This window comes from Macaca fascicularis, chromosome 1 (genome assembly GCF_037993035.2).
Source record: "Macaca fascicularis isolate 582-1 chromosome 1, T2T-MFA8v1.1".
Taxonomy (NCBI): Eukaryota; Metazoa; Chordata; class Mammalia; order Primates; family Cercopithecidae; genus Macaca; species Macaca fascicularis.
The window spans coordinates 42,794,924-42,814,661 of record NC_088375.1 but is presented as its reverse complement, the minus strand read 5'-3'; the positions used below and the strand labels follow the sequence as shown (position 1 = coordinate 42,814,661).

The 19,738-nt window shown below is 38.0% G+C and overlaps 1 protein-coding gene and 1 pseudogene across 18 annotated transcripts in view; both read right to left on the bottom strand.

The window, feature by feature from the left end:
- Positions 1-761: 761 nt before the first annotated feature.
- The window catches only part of SWT1 (SWT1 RNA endoribonuclease homolog), a 127,290-nt gene continuing 108,313 nt past the window's right edge, over positions 762-19,738 (bottom strand). For 17 of the 18 annotated variants that reach the window (XR_012430638.1, XR_012430642.1, XR_012430636.1 and 14 more), the window contains 2 exons: positions 15,774-15,838; positions 762-1,769 (listed from right to left, as the gene is read on the bottom strand). Coding sequence is in view for 10 of the 18 variants with exons in the window: in XM_005540233.4 (XP_005540290.3) it covers positions 1,640-1,769; positions 15,774-15,838 (195 nt within the window). In the remaining 8 variants the exon portion in view is untranslated. Of the gene's footprint in view, positions 1,770-15,773; positions 15,839-19,738 lie in introns of those variants that run through there. The other variant, XM_074030898.1, reaches the window with a different exon arrangement.
- On the bottom strand, positions 10,542-11,722 carry LOC141409623 (26S proteasome non-ATPase regulatory subunit 7 pseudogene; annotated as a pseudogene).

Below are 19,738 nucleotides of genomic sequence, written 5' to 3'. Positions count from 1 at the left end.
GACTCTGCCTCAAAAAAAAAAAAGTAAGTTGCAAACCATTAATGTAAAGGAACTCTCAACCCCGGCATTACATGATTAGGACAACAAATAGAAAAGTAATAAAGTTTAAGATCATGAAAAAAAAACAAGACCTGACATTTCAAATGGAAGAAATAAAAGCTAAAACAAACATTTTAAAACAAATGATGTTAAATAAAAAAGACTAGAAAATTAAAAAGGGACACCTTCACATCTCAATAACATTGAAAAAGTTTTTAAATAAAGACTGAAATAGACATAAGGGTAAATATGTGATAGGACTGAAAAGAAATTTTATGGAAAGGATTAACTATATCAAAGAGATAACAAAAAAAAAAAAAAAAAAAAAAAGGAGGAGGTACCAGAACAAGGAAAAACAAAAACCCATCAATAACAACTAGAAGTTGAGGGATAAAGGTTTGAAAAAAGTTCTTTTTGTGGGAGTGTGCAGGCAACAGATGAATGTATATTTGACTTCTCAGGAAAGAAAAGTAAAGGCAGAGAGCAGAGATGCCCTCTTAAAGTTTCTCCATTTGCCCAGAAGCTCATATCTCTGACGGCATTTGGAGCCCCCATCTGTGCAGCTGGTGGTGTGGTTTCCTAATCTGGCAAACCCAAAGCTTAACAGGTCCCACACCAACTAGTGAATATCCTGAACAAGTTCTCTTTTATTGGAGAGAGTCACTTTTATAATCACACCTTACATACATATCAGAAACAATCTGGAAGTAAAAAGCCAAATCTTACCAAAAATAAGTTATTTATTGCTTTAAAAAATAAACATTTATAATAGAATACCAAATTCGATTTAATCTAATGTGTTAACAAAAGCATAATATATTCCAGTAAACAAGGATTTCCAACTTATCCCATAACTAAAAAGTCAACTTAACAGTTGGTTTTAGCTAGAGGCAAACATCAGTCACTGCCACCAAATTCTATTACATAAATCTATTATGCTTCACATTTAAGGAGAAACTCAGCAGAGGGGTCACCCTGCTCTTCCCCACTAGAAATGCACTGAAAAGTGACAAGCCCACAGAAGGAAAGGCTGTATAAGTAGGAGCTTAAGTCAAATTTCTATTTCAATACCTTGAGGGAGGTGAAGGAGGGTGTTATTTTCACCAGGTCAACATGGATGACAGTTTGATCACAAAAAACGGCCCACAGTAAGATTTCATTTGTGGAATACAGTGAGCATGATCACGTCCTAATGATTTCTTAGGGTTTGGCAGTGTCTCTGGTCACATGCCCATACCTAGGTTTGACAGAAATGCTAATACTGTACTCTGGGTCTTCCTCAGGTGCCACAGTGGCTCTTGCCCTAGGATGACTAAAAATACGTCTCTCCTTTCCTTAGAGATACTGGCTCACTATCAAGAGTAGAGGTAGGGAGGCATTGCGAACTCCAGAAGAGAGGAGTCTACGGAGTTTATTCCATAGTGGACACATTAGGCTTCTTAGAGCTTCAACAAGATTGTCAGTAATAGGCGATCACCTTTTTGTACCTATGAAACTTCTTAAAATTCTCTTGGGTTTGGCCCAAAAGACTGACCAGATTGAAAACGACTCTGTTATTCTTAAGGACAAATGCAATTCCTTTAAAGTTACAAATCAGTACTTATATCCTATAGTTCAGCACGTCTTCACACCATCCCCTGTTTTTGGCCTCCATATAAACAGATGCATTGCACTGCTGCATGGTATATTCCATCTCAACCAGCTGGTGGCATCCAATGGTTAACTTTTCCCTAGGAGACAAAGAAATGTTAAATCATTGCAAGACAGCTAGTCAGAGAAATAAAAATTCTTTTTCATTTTCTTTTATTTTACATGTTTAATTGACAAAAGCTATATATTTATTATGTATAACATGATATTCTGAACTAGGTATATATTATGGAATGGCTCAATCAAGCTAAATAACATATGCGTTATTCCACACACTTATTTTTGTTGTGAGGACGTGTAAAATCTACATTTTTAAAATTACTATTTAAAAAAAAACCCTTTTTTTTAGAGATGGAGTCTCAGCATCTTGCCCAGGCTGGTCTCCAACTCCTGGGCTCAAGTGATCCTCCCACCATGGCCTCCCAAAGTGCTAGGATTACATGTGTGAGTCACCATGCCCAGCCTTAATTATTATTTTTAAAAGCCGGGGTCTCACTCCTGTTGTCCAGGCTGGAGTACAGTGGTGCAATCACAGCTCACCATAGCCTCAACTTCCTAGGCTCAAGTGATCCTCTAACCTTAGCCTCCCAAGTAGCTGGGACCACTGGTACACACAACCACACCTAATTTTGTTTTGTTTTGTTTCTTTTGGTAGAGACAGGGTCTCACTATGTTGCCCTGGCTGGTCTCATTCCTGGGCTCAAGCAATTCTCCCACGTTGGCCTCCAAAAGTGTTGGGATTGCAGGCATAAGCCAGTGCATCTGAAAGTAGCCAAAGTCTACTTTCTTAGTGATTTTCAAAATACAATACATTGTCATCAACTAAAGTCACCATGTTGTACAACAGATCTCTGAACTTATTTCTCCTATCTAACTGAAATTTTGTGTCCTTTCACCACCATCTCCCCAAAGTCCCCCATCCTCCTAGCTCCTGGTAACCACCATTTTATTCTCTACTCATACTTTTTTAGATTCCACGTATCAGTGAGAACATGTGGGTATTTGTCTTTCTGTGCCTGGTTTATTTAACTTATGTCTTTTACGTTCATCCATGCTGTTCCAAACGACAGATTTTCTTCTTTTTTTAAGAGTGAATAGTATTCCACTGTGTATATATCCCACATTCTCTCTATCCATTCGTTCACTGATGGACATTTAGGTAGATTCCATATCTTGGCTATTGTGAATAGTGCCCCAGTGAACAATGGAGTGCAGATATCTTTTTGACATAATGACTTCATTTCCTTTGGATATATTAAAAATTCTATTCCAACTGTGTGGCTTACCCCTTGGATTAAAACATCTTAACATAAGCCCATTTCCTACTAAGAGAGGTCCTTCAGAGAGTAAGGTAGAACTAGATTGTTCAACCCAGCCCATTATATAAAAGGCTATGCTTAGGCATCCAGCTTTGCCTGTTGGTTGCAGGTCCACCACAGAAGAAGCCCTTATTCCTGAATTCTAGGAATCATACCAAGGTTGTCTTCCTGTTGGCTATGTAAGAATTTGTGCAACTAAGTGCTTTTATCTTCCAATGTTGTCTGTGCTAATAAATCATAATTAATGGTATTTTACCTCAAATATCAAAGAATGTATTTCAAATGCCAGTGTTAGTCCATTGTATTAAGAATTTTTATTTTTCTCTTATTTGGCTTGAGAGTAAAGTAGAGGCGGACTGGAGGATATTAATAGGATGTACCTCCTGAAAGGAACAGATACTTGAGGGGGGTAAGGAAGTTGACAGAGTTTCAATTCTTAGAAAAGATTGCTGAGACAAGTTACCTAGCAGTTACCAAAGGAATGTTAGTAACCCTAAACCAAGGGTGGGGAAGCAGAGAGTGCTTAATATGTACCATATCTACTTCACAATTTTACTTCAGGCAAAGCCAGCCAGGCTCTCGAAAGCTAACATGAGCCTACAAATTGTGGGATCCCAAACTGTAGCACACCAATCCATTATATCTAGCATCTAGAATTCAAAGTGTCAAAGAATTCAATCCCGTAAATAACTCTTTTCATCTACTGGGAGATGGTCTATATAAGTTCACAAAGAGCACCAAACATCTAGTATAGTATCTGGCATGTTAGGTATTCAAAATTGGCAGTCATTTTTATTGTAACAGTTAGACTGTCATTACTTCCTTGGCTTCTGAGATAGCTCTGCCACATTCATGGCGTTGGAGAGAACCACTAGCTACCTCTCCCACTGGCCCTCCCACATGACAGATCGCTTGATGCGGGGTACAAAGGAAGAAGAACTCAGGGGATGATCAGAACTCGGGACAGGACAAGAAGGAGTAGTGACACCACCAAAGTAAATAATAATAAAGTAAATGTACCATATATGGAATAATCTCACTTCTTGACAATATGTGGTTTCTCTGAGACCGATTAAAGCCTGACTTTTGGGTGGCTCGCATCTGTAATCCTAGCAACTCAGAAGGGTGAGGCAGGAGGATCACTGAAGACCAGGAGTTTGAGAGCAGCCTAAGCAATACAGTATGACCTGCTCCCTAAAAATAATAATAATAATTTAAATCTGACTTACGGCTTTGTGTAACCCTAATTTCATTTTCTACATTTAAAGCTTAAAAATAGTGCTATGGTGCTGCCAATTCTTCACAACTACTCAAAAAAATGATTTTGAAACACTCAAGAGATTCAAAATAGCAGAGATATAAATGTTTTCTTATAAACTTAAAAATGAAACAAACTAAAAGGATAGGCCCCTATTCCTGTCCTTATTTATTCCACATGTGAAAAAAATATCTTTCAGTAACTAGACTTTTGAATCTATTTCTGTATCTTATCTTTTTCTTCCCCTCACCCCTTGTAATTAAGAGGTGAGCTCTATCTTCTCTTTTCCTTCTAGCAGCATTTGTTTCTTAATTCACGTGAGTCAGTATTCTGACAATGGATTATCACCTACAGATTTTGCTGTAGCAAGTTCTGTCATCACTGGCTGACAAAAGTATTGGCTGTTTTTCATAGTGTCTGCTTGGTCTATACTTTTTATTAGATCATGATGATAGGCATTCTTAAGTTCCTTTTCCTGGTGGTTAATCTGTAGAATGACAGAATATTGGCTGCAGGGGCACCTTAACACCTCTGCTTGTCATTCTGCAGCATCTCCAGTGAGTCATCTCACCTCAGCTTTTCCCTCCTGGTGATGAGACACTCACTATTGTGAGAGGCAGTTCACTGATAGATAGTTCTTGCTTTATATTGGGCCTATTAAAACCATCTAGCTGACCTGAGTCTGCCTAAATTAAAACAAAAACTCTCTTTCCCTTCTTCCTCTGATAGTACAAATATTTTATGTCCCTATTTCTCTTTTTCCAAGTGAAACGATTCCAATTCCTGATCCTTTCGAGAAGAGAGCTCAAAACTGGAGGTTGCTTCTAGTTGTGCGATTCATGAGATTCTGCAAAACAACAGCCACTATTTCTCTAGACTGTCCTATTAATGGTGTCAAACTTGCTTTGACCAAATCTCAGATCAAAATAACTAGAAATTTTATCAAATCAATTTAAAAATAATTCCACACAGTTTTGTGATTCCCTTCCCACAACCAATTTGGTCAAAATGGCATGGTACTAGTGAATTTACATGATCTAATTCCAATGTCTGATGCAATTTTTCCAAAATCCAAGAATGAGGTCTATAATGGATACGTGTTTTACAACCCTCTGAAGTTTTCTATACATTTGCAATGTGTATCACAAATAAAAGAAAAATGGAATACAATGTAATATATAAAATATAAATATAAAAGCAGTATATAATAGCTAACATCAATGGTAAAAGAATGAATGCTTTCCTCCTCAGATTAAGAACACGACAAGGAAGGCTTCTTTCACTGTTCAACTTTGTACCATTTTGTACAACTTTGTACAACTTTGTAGTATAAGTTCTAGCCACAGCAATTAGGCATGAATAAGAAATAAAAGAGATCCAAATTGGAAACAAAGAAACAGAATAATTTCTATTTGCAGATCCTAAAGAAGTCACAAAATAACTATTAGATCTAATAAATTAATTTAGCAAAGCTGCAATGTAAAAGATCAACACAAAAAATCAATTGTATTCCTATACATTAGCAATGAACAAGCAGAAAAGGAAATAAAACAATTTCACTTATGATAGCATAAAAAGTAATAAAATACTTGGGAATCAATTTAATCAAAGAGGTATAAGACTTGTACACTGGCCAGATGCGGTGGCTCATGCCTGTAATCCCAGCACTTTGGGAGGCTGAGGAGGGCAGATCACAAGATCAGGAGTTCAAGACTGGCCTGGCCAACATGGTGAAACCCCGTCTCTACTAACAACATACAAAAATTAGTCGGGCCTGGTGGTGTGTGCCTGTAATCCGACCTACTCAGGAGGCTGAGGCAGGAAAATTGCTTGAACCCAGGAGGCAGAGGTTGCAGTGAGCCGAGATCGTGCCACTGCACTCCAGCCTGGGTGACAGAGTGAGACTGTCTCAAAAAAACAAAAAACACTGCTAAAAGAAATTAAAGAATATCTAAATAAGAGAAAAGGCATTCTATGTTAATGGACTGTAATATTTAGTAAGATGATAATACTCCCCAAACTGATCTACATCGTCAATGCAATTTCTATCAAAATCCCAACAACCTTTTTTGTAGAAACAGAAAAGCTGATCCTAAAATTCAGATAGAATTGCAAGGCATCCCAAATAACAAAATCTTGAAAAAGGAAAATGTTAGAGGACTTAAAACACTTGTCAATTTCAAAACTCACTACAAAGGAACTGTTACCAAAATAGTTTGGTATGAGCAGATAGACAGACATTCAATGGATCAGAACTGAAAGTTCTGAAATAAACCCTCACATATATGGTCAACTGATTTTCATCAAGGATGCCAAGACCATCCAATGGAGAAAGAATGGTCTCTTCAACAATAATGCTACTAGGAAAACTTGATATCCACATGCATGTATATGGATGGATGAATGCATGAGTGAAGCTAGACCCCTTACCTTACATCATATACAAAAATTAACTCAAAATGGATCAATGGCCTAAATGTAAGAGCTAAAACTATAAAAATGTTAGAAGAAAACATTGGGATAAACCTTCATAACCTTAGGTTTGGCAGTGAATTCTTAAGTAGTCTTAAAAGCACGGGCAATGCAAGAAAAAAATACACAAATAATCAAAATTTAAAACTTTTGTGCACCAAAGGATACTACCAAAAAGTGAAGACAACTTACAGAGTGGGAGAAAATATGTGCAAATTATGTATCTGATAAGGGTCTACTATCAAGAATATATAACATGTTGAGCTGCCAGGTGTTGATGTGGTTAATAAGGACAAGGCAAACTAAAAGTAACAATCAAGTCTTTATTCACTTCTTGCCACAGTATAAGCAAGGGGCAAAATGAGAGGTGCTAGTTCTCTAGTATTTCATTACTTCCCTAGGAAAGGGTCAGATAAATATGCACTGCAGGGTTGTCGGGGTGGGGCACACTGTCGCACTGCTGAGAAGCCCTGAAGAAGGCTGCTTCCTCTCTGCATCTTTATGAACCCAGGGGCCCATGGGGAGGCAGAGGAGGAAGGGCTAGAAGTGGAAAAATACTGAGTCAGATCAGAGAGAAATACATTAGTCAAAGCCTCCCAAAGGAAGCCTCAGTGGAGGCACCTGGGAAGTGCCTCAGCCAACTCCCCCATCTCCCCATAAGAAGGCCTCCAAACAGTCACCTGAGCTAGGAATGCAGCTGTGTGTGAGCGTGGCTGCAGGGAGTCTCAGTCACTGCCAGTAAGTGCCTCCAGAAAATAGCATACACTGGCATGGAAAAAAAAAAAAGAAACTTAACTGAGGAATGCAAGCCCATTTAAGCTATCAGGTCCAGAGAGGCACTGGAATGAAACAGCAGTCACATCACTCCGCCTTGAGCTAAATAATTATCTCTTGAAGCCACTTGCTATGTGGGCTCTAGGCTAACTGACAAGAAAAAGCCATAACTGCCATATGCTGGACACCCTAACTCATACCCTCTAATTCAACAATGTATAGCCAACCACTGAACAATGATATCCCTGTCAACTACTGAGAATTCCTGTCAAATAACTTTGTATCAGCCCACTCCTTGTTCTCTTTGCCTTTAAAAATTTGCTCATAACAAGAGCTGAGGGTACACTCCTCAAGGCAACTTTAACACATATCGGGGCAGCTGTCTTCACTCTGGCTCAAGTAAACTCTTTATTTTTTTGTGCCTCAACTCTTCCTTTTAGGCCAACATTTCCTTAGGTATGAAGAAAGCAGCTTCCCCCATTGAGTTTGTCAGATAAAGCCTTGTAATTGTCTACAGTGGGTTCAAACATCACATGTAAGATTTTGGCCTGGGGCCAAATTCCTCATAAAGAATTCTAATAACAGAAAGAAAACCAATCCACTAAAAATGAGCAAAGGGTTGGACAGACATTTCTCCAAAGAAGATATACAAATGGCCAAATAACACATGAAAAGAAGTTCAGCCCCTTCCCTAATTAACATTAGAGAAATACAAATTGAAATCACAATGAGATACAATTTCATACTCATCAGGATGGCAATAACTAACCAAAACCAAAAAAACGGAAAATAACAAGTGTTGTCCAAGATGAAGAGAAACTGGAACTGTTGTATATTGTTAGTGGAAATGTAAAATAGTGTAGCTTCTGAGAATTCGAATCTCACCCAGGAATTCTACTCCTAGGTATATGACCCCTAAAATGGAAAAGAATTGTAAGAATTCCAATATTTATACACAAAGAGCAATATTATTTATAAGAGTCAAAAAGTGGAAAGAACCCAAATGTCCATCAAGAGATGAATGAACAAAATGTGGTGTGTATATGTGTGTGTGTGATGGAATCTTATTCAGCCACGAAAAGGAATGAAGTATTGATATATGCTAAAATGTGAATGAACCTCAAAAACATTATGCTAAGTGAAAAAAGAGAGATACAAAGGTCACATGTTATATGTTGGAGATGGGGTACATCTGATTGCCTGGTGTCAGAAGTGTGTTGTGATGAGTTTCAGAGCAAGAAAAACAGTTTGGTTTGGTATCCGTCTCATACAGTCAGGTACTTTGAGGCCGATGTCACAAACTAGTTTATCATCTCATAAAGTGAAAAAAAAACAAAAACAAAACAAAACAAAACAAAAAAAACAAAAAACCTTAGAAACTTGCCTAACAAACATGTCAAAACACTTTATCAAGAACTTACAAGCCAGAAAAAAAGTGAATTAAATGCTGTACCTAATTTCTCATAAAGATAGAAGATATCACACAAGAGATCTGTTTGATAATCTCCTTAATTTACCATCTTGGATTTGAAGCAAACTTCTCAGGGTGAGCAGTGCTCAGACACTCCACTGGCAAGAGCAAAAGCTACTTCAAAGAGTCGAAAAACTGGAGAAGAGAAAATACCAGCTGAATTGCAGATATAAGCACCAAGGTTCTGTATCTTATGGAATTCACTTTTCCTCAAAGCTGCTTTAATATAAAACCTTAATTCCTTGCTTTATTAGAACCCATCAAACAGGTTTATGTTCTTGAGCTACTTAATTATATCCATATGCCAGGAGGGTGGCACACCCAACTCCATGGGGACAGAGGCTCCTGTGTTTGGGACTTTCCTGAACCTCACTCTATGGATCTCCTCTTCATCTACCTGTTCAATTGTATCCTTTAACTTATCCTTCATAATAAATGGGTAAATGTAAGTAAAATGTTTCCCTGAGTGCTATGAGCCGCTCTAGCAAATTAATTGAACTGAAGAGGGAGTCATGGGAACCCCCAATTTATAGCCAGTTGGTCGACCTGGAGATTGTGGGGTTTCCTACTATACTCTCATATACTCCACTCAACAATTCTGACCCCAGGTGTGTGTGGGGTTTTCTCCACATGGCAACCAATTCTCCAGTGAGCACCAACTCGGTGTACTAGAATTCAATTCCATTTTGACACTATCTGGAGTCAGAGTCAACTCCCACAGGTTGCGGGCTCGTCAAACAAGACTGCCCCCACTTCAGACAACAACTGCAAGTAACAGTGTCACCTATACTTCTGACCAACTGGCTTATAAATCAGGAGGTCCCACAACAACTCCCTCCTCAGATTCAGTTTGCTAGGACAGCTTACAGAACTCAGGGAAATATTTATGTTTTACTCATTTTTTGAATAAAATACTTGGTATTACCAAGTATATGTTGGAAGGGGCTGGAGCTTCCATGACTTCTCTGTGTGTGGCACCTCCCAAGCAACTCCACGAGTCCAACAACCTGGAAGCTCTCTGAACCTGGTAGCTCAGGAAGCTTTTTTTTTTTTTTTTAACCAAACCATTTAATTTTCTTTGAAGGTAAACAAAATATAAAGCTGGATCCCAAGCCCTAAGAATGCCAGAACTACATGTAGATCCAAAATGTGGTGTGATTTTCTCAACAGAGTTCAAAAGGGTCAGAATTCAAAAGCGTTAAAAGGCAGAGAATGGGTGGAATTCATGCACTCCATTCAGGAATTTTGTAAATTACCAGAAATAGACCCCAAGAGTCTTTTAAGGTGGGGGAAAATTCAACTCTTGGTTTTACAGGTAAAGAATGAAGAGTACCAAAAATGTTATGTTGACTTCTCTTAATTTTTCTCACACAATCTGAAGCCAGAGCTGACTATTATATCCTCAACTCAACAGCAGTTGAAACTGCAGTATTAGGTACAATATCAGTCCCTCTATCCATTTGCTTCCATGTAATGCCACAGCAAGGGTGGTCAGAAGCAGAGGGCTGTCAGTAGAACAGCTTTTCAAAAAGCACTAAAAGCAAGCAAGAGCCTTCTAGGAGCACACTGATTTACTTTATAAGGTTAATTTACAAATTTTAAAAGCTACATTTTCACTTTTTCTCCTTTTTCTCTTCTTCCTTTATATCACTCTTTATGTTTTCCTTATCTTTATCTTTCTCTCTGTCATCTTTCTATCCTTTTTGCTCTCTCCTTTTCCTGTCCTTCTCTCTTCTCTGCATCCTGATTGGCAATCTTGTTGTTGATAAGGCTGTGCAGGGCAGCCAAAAACAGATGAGCAAGGCCACGTACATCACCTCCATTTGGTTGTCGGTCTTCAGGTGAAAGGCCTTGACAAACTCATCAGGGCTGACATCTGGCAGCAGGCTGAAGACATCCTACAGCAGGTGGATGATCTGATGGTCTATGGGTAGCCTGCCTGTCACTACTTTTACCTGGTAGCTCCTGATATCCAGAAGCATGGAGTTCAGTCCCTTCAAGCCATGCAGAGACTTGGTTTATAATCTGCTGGGAAAGAGTGCCCACGGTAGTGTCTTTGATGTCTCATAACAAGCGTTTGACTCTGACTTCCTCAGCTTCCTCTGCTCTGGTTTCACTGGTCACAAGCTCAAATGTTTTTATGGTTGTAGTTCTATCCACATGAACTTCTTCCACTGAAATATATGCTTCTGTTGGCAGGCTCAGGTCCTTGGGTTTCACATCAATAATGACCAAAACAAGAGTTAGGGCAGTATCATTTCATTACTTCACTGATGGCAATGGCATTCTTGTAAAGTTTATGGCCTGTGTGGTGCCACTCAAATATTCTTTCTCTGGCATTTACCTTCTTAAACATTCCATACATGTTTTCCAAATAATCTTGATCTAAAAATCAGACAGCATCATCTCTGTCATCTTCATAAAAAAGGACTTAGTCATTATCATAAAAAGGGACTGCAAAACTCTTGGACACATCAAGTATTTTCTTTTGCCATGACCCCAATAGCTTGCTTCTGGTTTCTAGCCTCGCCAAATCAGTTGAAGTGATCCACCACACTGAGCAGCAACAGGGGGTAGACCACCACCTTCTGCACCGCCAGCTCTGGCATCACAGCACACCCCATCCCTCAAGGCCTGGCTCCCTGCCACTCGCAAACACCGACAGCGGCAAGGACTCCTGCAGCTCCTCCAGTCCCAGCTTCTCCTATTCCAGTTTGGCAGCTGCTGCCACTTCAGGAATTTTCATGGAGGAGGCTTCATCCTATAGGCATGATGGATTTATTAACTCAACTTCGAGCCCCGCTCCCCTTCCCAGAGGATAGCGGGTAGAGCCGAATGTGTTAAGCTTCTAATCATGACTTGGTCCTTCTAGTGACCAGCCCCATCCAGGAGCCCACCAAGAGTTGCCTCATTAGAGCAAACAATGCTCCTATCACTTAGGAAATTCCAAGAGATTTAGGAGCTCTGTGTCAGGAACCCAGGTTAAAGACCAAAGATTAGAACAAAAGATTCTCCCAGAAATCCTATCTATAAGGGTTTTAGGACCTCTGTCTCAGGAACCAGAGTCAGCGACTGTCATTAGTCCATTTTCATATGCTACAAAGAACTGCCCCAAACTGGGTAATTTATAAAGGAAAGAGTTTTAGCTGACTCACAGTTCATTCAGCATGGCTGGGGAGGCCTCAGGCAGAAGGGGAAGCAAGGCACCTTCTTCACAAGGCAGCAGGAATGAGAAGTGCTGAGTGAAGTGGGAAGAGCCTCTTATAAAACCATCAGATTTCATGAGAACTCACTCACTATCATGAGAACGGCATGGGGGAAACTGCTCTCATGATTCAATTACCTTCACCTGGCCTCTCCCTCGAAATGTAGGAATTGTAGGCATTACAGGCATTACAATTCAAGATGAGATTTGGGTGGAGACACAAAACCTAACCATATCAGGGCACAGATAAATTTCTCATTATTTCACATCTCCTTATTGCAGTAAGTATGGTGTGGGACATCAACAGTTTCCTTGTTTACAACTAATGCTTTAAAAAAAAAACAAAAACAAAGATTATCAAATTCAGACAATTTAAATAATTGTCTTAAACATTAAGTAACCGTCCTTCACATTCCCAAAGGGAGTCATCTATGTGCAAGTTAAATCATTCTTCTGTTTTCACCTCTGAGTCACAGGAAAATGGTGTCACCTTTCATCTGCCACAACTGGCCCCATATCTAGTATGAACCAGTGAAACCAAAAAACCCTCTCTCTTTTGGCAGCTTATTCGAAAAAATTGTAAGCTGTGGAGCACCCCAGAGACGAATATGGAAGATACTGGCAAATATACGGGCAAATAATTTCACAAAAAAACCCAGAAGTTCTAAATGCTATTAACTGAAAGCTTGCTGAGCAGCAATTACCATTTTTCAATGCCTTCAAGATATACATATATATATATATATATATATATATATATTTGATTTCTCTTTAAAATCATCCTTCTGCGTATAAAAGAGGGTTTGCTGATTAACTTCATAGTTTAAATCCCTGACACAGTAAATGGAAAGAAAACAAAAAAAAAATACTACAACTACTTTAACTATGAACATTTGACCAGACTCCTGAACTTCTCCCCAATAAAAACCCTGCTAACTACTCCAAAAGTATGCTAAAATCAAAATAATTCTAGATGTCTACTAGGATCATGCTTCAAGAGATTGTGGCCTCCATGTATCTACAATAAGCTTTTTACACTAAAAAATATGGCTAAGGTTGGAAGATGCTATGTTTTTGACACATCTCACACAATATTTTGTGGATTATATGTAAAAATCTACATGAGTACAACCAATTCACTGATAATCTGAAGATTAGGGCAAGAAATCATTTTCTCCCCCAACTATAACAGATTTGTGTATGCCAACTGGCTTCAGATTTTCTTGAAAAACTTATTTTGATCTAATGAGTTGGTGAACTTTCATAGTTGTGTTGAAACATTTATGTATGACTATCAATCCTACATCTGATATCCTCAAACAAATTTACCAGTCTGGAGCTTTAACAGAAGCATTTTGCTAGTTAACTTTGTCACTAGACCTGCTCATAATATTTTGTAGCCACACAGGTACATATGTAAGTTATAAATAGCAAATGAACTGTGGTTTAGTGATACTTTTATTAAGTTCCTATCTTTTTAAAAATGTGTCCCAAATGAGGTTAAGTGTTATGCTCCTAATCTGATTTTGCCCATAAGTCTTGTGGTTTTTATTGCATGACTACACAATGCAGTGGCGACATTTACAAATGCACGTGTCGTGTTATAATAGAACTCACTGAAAACCAACTACTGCCCCATGTATCAACATGGATGAATCCTGATGTTAAGCTAAAATGGCATATGTAGTGGTGGAGGCTACTGGAAGGCAACAGTGAAGGAGTTAAACAGTTTTAGCTCCTCATAAATTTGCCTGGGCCTAGAATTAGAAGGATATCTTAGACTGTCCAGGCTGCCATAACAAAATATCTTAGATTGGGCAGCTTATAAACAAGATAAATTTCTCACAGATCTGGAGGCTGGGAAGTTCAAGATCAAAGCACCAGCAGATTTGGTGTCTGGTGAGGGTCCTCTTCCTCACAGACTGTGCCTTCTATGTGTTCTCACATGGCAGAAGGGAAGGAATTAGCTAATGCTCTGAAATCTCTTTTATAAAGGCACTAATCCAATTCTCAAAGGCCCCATCTTCTGATACTATCGCACTGGGGATTAGATTTCAATGTATGAGTTTGGAGGGTACACATTTAGCCCACAGCAAAGGCTTCACAACTATACCCTGTGTATATAAGAATTGGATTTGTGGCTGGGCATGGTGGCTCATGCCTGTAATCAATCCCTGTACTTTGGGAAGCCGGGGCAGGAGGACTGCTTGAGTCCAGGAGTTCGAGACCACCCTGGGCAACATAGTGAGACCCTGTCTCATTAAAAAATTTAAAAAAGAAGATTAAAAAAAAGAATTGGATTTATAATACTTGCCCTTTTTGTTATGTATGAGTGCTATAAAACAAATTATTTTAGGGAAAAAAGTATAGTGTGATACATTTAAGTTCAAAAATCAGCAAAATAAATCAATATATTTTTGTTATAAATAATACTCAGTAAAACCATTAAAAAAAAGATGAGAACTATAAAGATACAATCCCTCGAGAGAGAATAAAAGGGAGGTTACAGCTAGAAATGGGTAAAATTCAAGTTTGTTAGTTGAATGGTAGGCAGATGGGTATTTTTTATATCGGTTGTTCTTCAAAACATGGTCTGGGGACCACAGGGAATCTAAGACTCTTTCAGAGGGTATGCGAGGTCAAAGAAGCCAAAGCTATTTCCATAAAAAGACTAAGATGTGGCGGGGCGTGGTGGCTCATGCCTGTAATCCCAGCACTTTGGGAGGCTGAGGTGGGCTAATCAACTGAGCTCAGGAGTTCAAGACCAGCCTGGCCAACATGGTTAAACCCTGTCTCTACTAAAAATATAAAAAATTAGCTGGGCGTGGTGGTGGGTGCCTATAACCCCAGCTACTCAGGAGGCTGAGGCAGGAGTATCGCTTGAACCTGGGAGGCGGAGGATGCAGTGAGCTGAGATCGCACCATTGCACTCCAGCCTGGGTAACAAGAGCAAAACTCCTTCTCAAAGAAAAAAATTTAAAAAAACCAACCAAACAAACAAATAAATAAAGACTAAGATGTGATTTGTCTTTTGCACTCTTGTTCTCGCAAAAGTGAACAGTAGTTTTCCAGCAATCCAGCCATGCTTATCACAACAGATTAAATGCAAAAGCAGTTATAAGAATCCTGCTGCCTTCTATTAAGTCAGTCATTAAAAGATTTGCAAAAATGTACAACAATGTTACTTTTAATATTTTCATAATATGTTATTTATCTTAACATGTGGTTATTTTTTAATGAATTAATAAACATTTTGAAATTCTCAGTTCTAAGTTTTAATATAGCAAATATAGCTGAATTAATGAACCATATAAAGAAAAGCTCTTTGGGATCTTCAATAATTTTAAAAAATGTAACAGAATCTTGAGGCCAAAAAATTTGAGAACCACTTTAAACCTTACAGCTGATAAACACACAACACATGACCTTTTTGTATGTAGGAAATATTTCATATTAGTAAAGTTAAAAAAAAAACATAGTGTAGTGAAAAGACAATGAAAAAACACATCACCACCACCACCAAGTGCTGCTGTATATGGAAAAGCTTGTTACAATGGTTTCTATCTATGTATAGATATGACTTACCTATATTCAGTCTGAGAGACACAATCATAAAGTTCCTGGGCAGTAAATTTGACATTTTTATTTACCTGAAAGGAACCAAGATATAGTTATTAAAAATTATATTAATTAAAATGAGTGATGATAGCAAAATTAGAGTAGCCCATATTCTGAGAGGAAAGTTCAAATTTCTAGTTACTGCATGAAAAGGATTAAACGGTAACAATAAGAAGTGCAATGACCATAATGCTAACATGGAACTGTGTGCAAAAATATGAATCCTACTGTTACATCTTAATCTGTTAGTAGAACCAGCAGAGGTGAGATGGACCTAGACATAGTAGAGATCAAATGGACAGAAAAACACAAATAAGATTAGAAACTGCAGACAGTTCTATCTGGTTTAGGAAAAAGTCTTATTTATAGACATTTTCTAAAGAAATATATTTTTCAGATTATTGAGGTCTACATGTTTAAACTTACAGGTTTAAGTTAATAAATATCTGTAATTCAGAGATATAATTTATAATACCACAAATATAAAAAATTTCATCACATAAAAACTAGCTGTGGCACACATATGGAAGACACAGTGAAGGAATCCTTTATTTCTTGAAACTTACTATTGATTTAGACAATATTCCTATTTATCTGCAAGGGAGAATCTGAAAACTTGCAGAGAAAAATTATTTTGATCAGATAACAAATAGCATATTGCCTAAATTTTCAGAAATTTAGAATTAGTAAAAGGAAACAATAAGGCTAATTTCTATTCAATTTACTTAAAAAAATATTTCTAAGTGTTGCTAGCTGGCATGCATTTTTTGGTGAGGAAGAATGATACCACCCTGATTTAATGACTACTAATTTAAAGATTCATATCATAAAAGTCTTCTATATGATTCAACGTATTGCTTATTGGTAAAAACTCCATGACTTTCTTCAATGTTTTCATAGAAAGTTTACCGTATTTGTATAGAAAATGTTTCATTCACTGAAAGTTTAAAAATATACAGTTTTTTGGCCAGATGCAACAGCTCACGCCTGTAATCCCAGCACTTTGGAAGGTCAAGGTATGAGGATCATTTGAACCCAGGAGTTTGAGACTAGCCTGAGCAACATATGAGACCCTGTCTCTATTAAAAAACAATTATATATTTATATACACACACATATATATGGTTTTCAAATATTTAAATGAATATAATATGGATATTTTGCTTTAAACGTTAGCATATATTTATATATTTACTAGTATTTAATTATATATTAGATATCATATTTAGTGATTATATGAAATCGGTATATAATTTACCACAATTTTTATTAAAAGAATCTTCTAAAAATGTTATAAAATATTCATTTAAACTATCAACCAGTCCACTTCTTCCTTCTTTACATGTTCTGCCTTCTCCTAAGGGCCGCTGATATTTTTACCATAGCCACACATTCCGGGACCTACAACGTATCAGAACACAGGCCACCAAATGTCAACACACTGCAGATACTTGGTCAGAGGATGAAGGGAATGATCCATTTTCTATCAACTGTTGAGAAAAATCAGCTAAAAAGCTGACTTTGAACCTGTTAAATATGAATATAAAATAATTTATATTAAGCTTTTAAATAGTTTTTTTTAAATATCTAGATTTATCTTTAGTTGTAAAAGCAACCATCCACATACATTTAGACGTTTATCCAAGAAGACAGCTGGAAGTACAAAGGTGACATAATTCCAGGTTACAGTAGATAATTTACAAAGTAGGTAGTTACTTTACTAATAAAGAAAAACTGAAGTGCAGTCTCATGATGGTCTGTTTCACCATATTAATTAATTTTGACTACAAAGACATTTTCATTTACCCATATTGAGACATTTGAAATTACAACTGTTAAATATCACCTCCATGGTTAAATGAACAATTTTAATTTCCAGGGGAAAAAATAGCTAAAAGATGCCACTGTCAGCAAACATTAGAGTTGTGACTATAAAGTGAATTGTGAAATGGGTATCATTACTTTTTAACTGTGCTACTTACAATAAAAGCCAGATGTTAGAAATGGCTTATTTTTAATTTAAAAATTCGAGAAAAGGCAAAGGAGAAGTATAAAAATAGTCAAATTCCTTAAAAGATTTAGACAGTCCTACCATTGTTTTTTATATTAGACAAATATATCCAATGTAGTAAGTGATGTAGGAAAAGTAATTCTTTTAAGAGAAATGATTTTAAAAATCTGTGAATCAGTCAGGCACAATGGTGTGTGCCTGTAGTCCCAGCTACCTGGGATGCTGAGGTAGGAAGATTGCTTGAGCCTAGGAGTTCAAGGATCTAGTGTGTCATGACTGTGCCTGTGAACAGCCACTGCACCCCAGCCTGGGCAACACACTAAGACCCTGTCTCTAATATATATATTTTACATATATCTGATTCTTAGATCTACATATTTTTTTTTAATTTTTAAATTTCTTTCTTGTTTATATCACAAGATATCATCAAGCAACAGATCCATATATTCTTATAATTAATAAGTTAGGTACTTTCTTCTAATACTCTTGGCAATAGAAAGTACTAAATTATAAAGAACTATGCCCCAGAATTTTCCAGCGTATGTAATTTTTAAATTGTCCTATTGTTCATATATATTTTAGAGCTGGAGTCTTGCTGTGTCACCCAGTCTGGAGTGCAGTGGCATGATCATGGCTCACTGCAGCCTTGAACACCTGGCCTCAAGTGATCCTCCCACCTCCAGCCTCCTGAGATGCTGGGATTACAGCCACCGTGCCCAGTTCCACATATATATTTTTGTTAGACTTAATGTTTTGATTTGAAATTCAGAAAGTAAGATGAAATAATTATATGAATCATCTCAAAAGAGGAAGTTCTCTTAATAATCATATAATGTGGTGATAAAGAATTAAGGCTCTTATTTATTTATTTATTTGAGACAGAGTCTCACACTGTCGCCCGGGCTGGAGTGCAGTGGCGCGATCTTGGCTCTCTGTAACCTCTGCCTCCTGGGTTCAAGCAGTTCTCCTGCCTCAGCCTCCTGAGTAGCTGGGATTACAGGCGTCCACCACCATGCCCAGCTAATTTTTTTGTATTTTTAGTAGAGACGGGGTTTCACTATGTTGGCCAGGCTGGTCTTGAACTCCTGACCTCATGATCTGCCTGCCTCGGCCTCCCAAAGTGCTGGGATTACAAGCATGAGCCACTGTGCCCAGCATATTTTAACTTTTTTGAGACAAGAGTCTCACTCTGTCAGCCAGGCTGTAGTGCAGTGGTGCAATCTCGGCTCACAGCAACCTCTACCTCCCAGGTCCAAGCAATTCTCCAGCAATTCAGAAAATAAGATGAAATAATTATATGAATCATCTCAAAAGAGGAAGTTCTCTTAATAATCAAATAATGTGGTGATAAAGAAGTCTCTTCTTTCTTTATTTATTTGAGACAGAGCCTCACACTGTCACCCGGGCTGGAGTGCAGCAGCACGATCTTGGCTCTCTGTAACCTCTGCCTCCTGGGTTCAAGCAATTCTCCTGCCTCTCAGCCTTATGAGTAGCTGGGATTACAGGCCCTTACCACTACTCCTAGCTAATTTTTGTATTTTTAGTAAAGATGGGGTTTCATCATGTTGGCCAGCCTGGTCTCAAACTCCTGACCTCAAGTGATCCACCTGCCTCGGCCTTCGAAAGTGCTGATTATAGATGTGAGCCACGGCGCCCGGCTGAATTAAGGCTGACTCCTACAAAGCCCATATAAACTCCATTCGTTGCTTAAATAAAACTAGTTAACCATCACCCTCCCCCTTTTTTTTTTGAGACAGGGTCTTGCTCTGTCAACCAGGCTGGAGTGCAGTGGTATGAACACGGCTCACTGCAGCCTTGACCTCCCGGACTCAGACAATCTTCTCGCCTCGGCCTCCCAAGGAGCTGAGACCACAGGTGCATGCCACCATGCCGGCTAATTTTGTTTGTTTTTTAGAGAGAT